Source organism: Sphaeroforma arctica (genome assembly GCF_001186125.1).
Source record: "Sphaeroforma arctica JP610 unplaced genomic scaffold supercont1.229, whole genome shotgun sequence".
Classification (NCBI taxonomy): Eukaryota; class Ichthyosporea; order Ichthyophonida; genus Sphaeroforma; species Sphaeroforma arctica.
This window is the reverse complement of record NW_014040329.1, coordinates 88,946-90,080: the sequence shown is the minus strand read 5'-3', so window position 1 is coordinate 90,080 and position 1,135 is coordinate 88,946. Positions and strand designations below refer to the sequence as shown.

Sequence of the window (1,135 nt, the reverse complement as noted above, 5' to 3'; positions counted from 1 at the left end):
ACGAATTCTTAGTGGCTCATGATATTCACTTGCTCTCGAATTAAGAGGCATCTAATGTTTATATTTACAAAATTTTGACCATATTATTCTTCGCTAATCGGGCTCGTCTCTGTGTTATCTCAACAAACCTAGGATCCTTTTTAGTCGCTTCCAGTACCCCGGAAAACCGCAGCAGCACACATACGCTCACGGCAGTCTCCTCCAGGGCCTTGCCGAGGTTGTAGGCCGCTTTAGAACTACACCTCACTTGGGGATTCTTTAAATCCTTCGGTTGCGGTGTGAAGCTCTGACCGTCGACACTTTCCACATCTTCGGTACTTTTTTTTCTCCCTACTGGAACCTCGTGAGAAATTTCAGTTTGGATTGTTAAAATATGGTATGTCGTGCTCATATTCAAATTGCTGCAGTCCTCATCTCGTATCGAGAGCGCCGAGCTATTCGACGTTGCAGAGGTTGTTGATTTCGCACAGAGATTGTCCTGGGCGCCAGTCACGCTGTCTGTATTTTCAGCATCGCTTCTCGCATCTGGTGGCTGTGATAGACCGACTTCTGTATAGCCGTTGGTAGTCTTACTAGCCACGGACACTTTGCCCAGGCTTGTAGATGACTTTGTCATTTGAGGTATATTCAATACGGAAGAGTGATTCAACTTTGAGATTTCTTCATTGAGAATTGAGGCGCAGAAGAGAACCCGTAAGCGCAATTCGGATTCGATGTTCAGACTTGTGGCCTGCTTGGTCCTCACATACTTGTCGATAATAGCCAACATCCCACCACCTGAACAATTATCCGTGTACTTTAAATGCGGCATCACCTTGCAGATATTCACGAGAAAATGCACCAACTCGCCGCAGTATTGAGCCTTGGCACACTCAAGGAGAATCCCCTGCAACTCTTCGTCCATGACTAGTTGCTCAACTCCCTACGTTAAAATTCATAAAAAAGTATTCATAAGGCTGAAATAACTATATACACATATATATTATATACAAATATATATATATTATACAAATATATATACATATATCTATATATATATATATATTATATACATATATATATATTATATACATATATATAAATATACATGTATAAAAACATATATATATACAAATATACATACATGCAAATATAC

The 1,135-nt window shown here is 40.0% G+C and overlaps 1 protein-coding gene across 1 annotated transcript; it reads right to left on the bottom strand.

The window, feature by feature from the left end:
* Positions 1–23: 23 nt before the first annotated feature.
* Positions 24–904, bottom strand: SARC_04205 (hypothetical protein; the record flags this gene model as incomplete). The annotated part of the gene is made up of 1 exon (XM_014301985.1): positions 24–904. One exon carries the CDS (start codon positions 902–904, stop codon positions 65–67), a length of 840 nt encoding a protein of 279 aa, XP_014157460.1. The 3' UTR covers positions 24–64.
* Between the last annotated feature and the right edge of the window lie 231 nt (positions 905–1,135).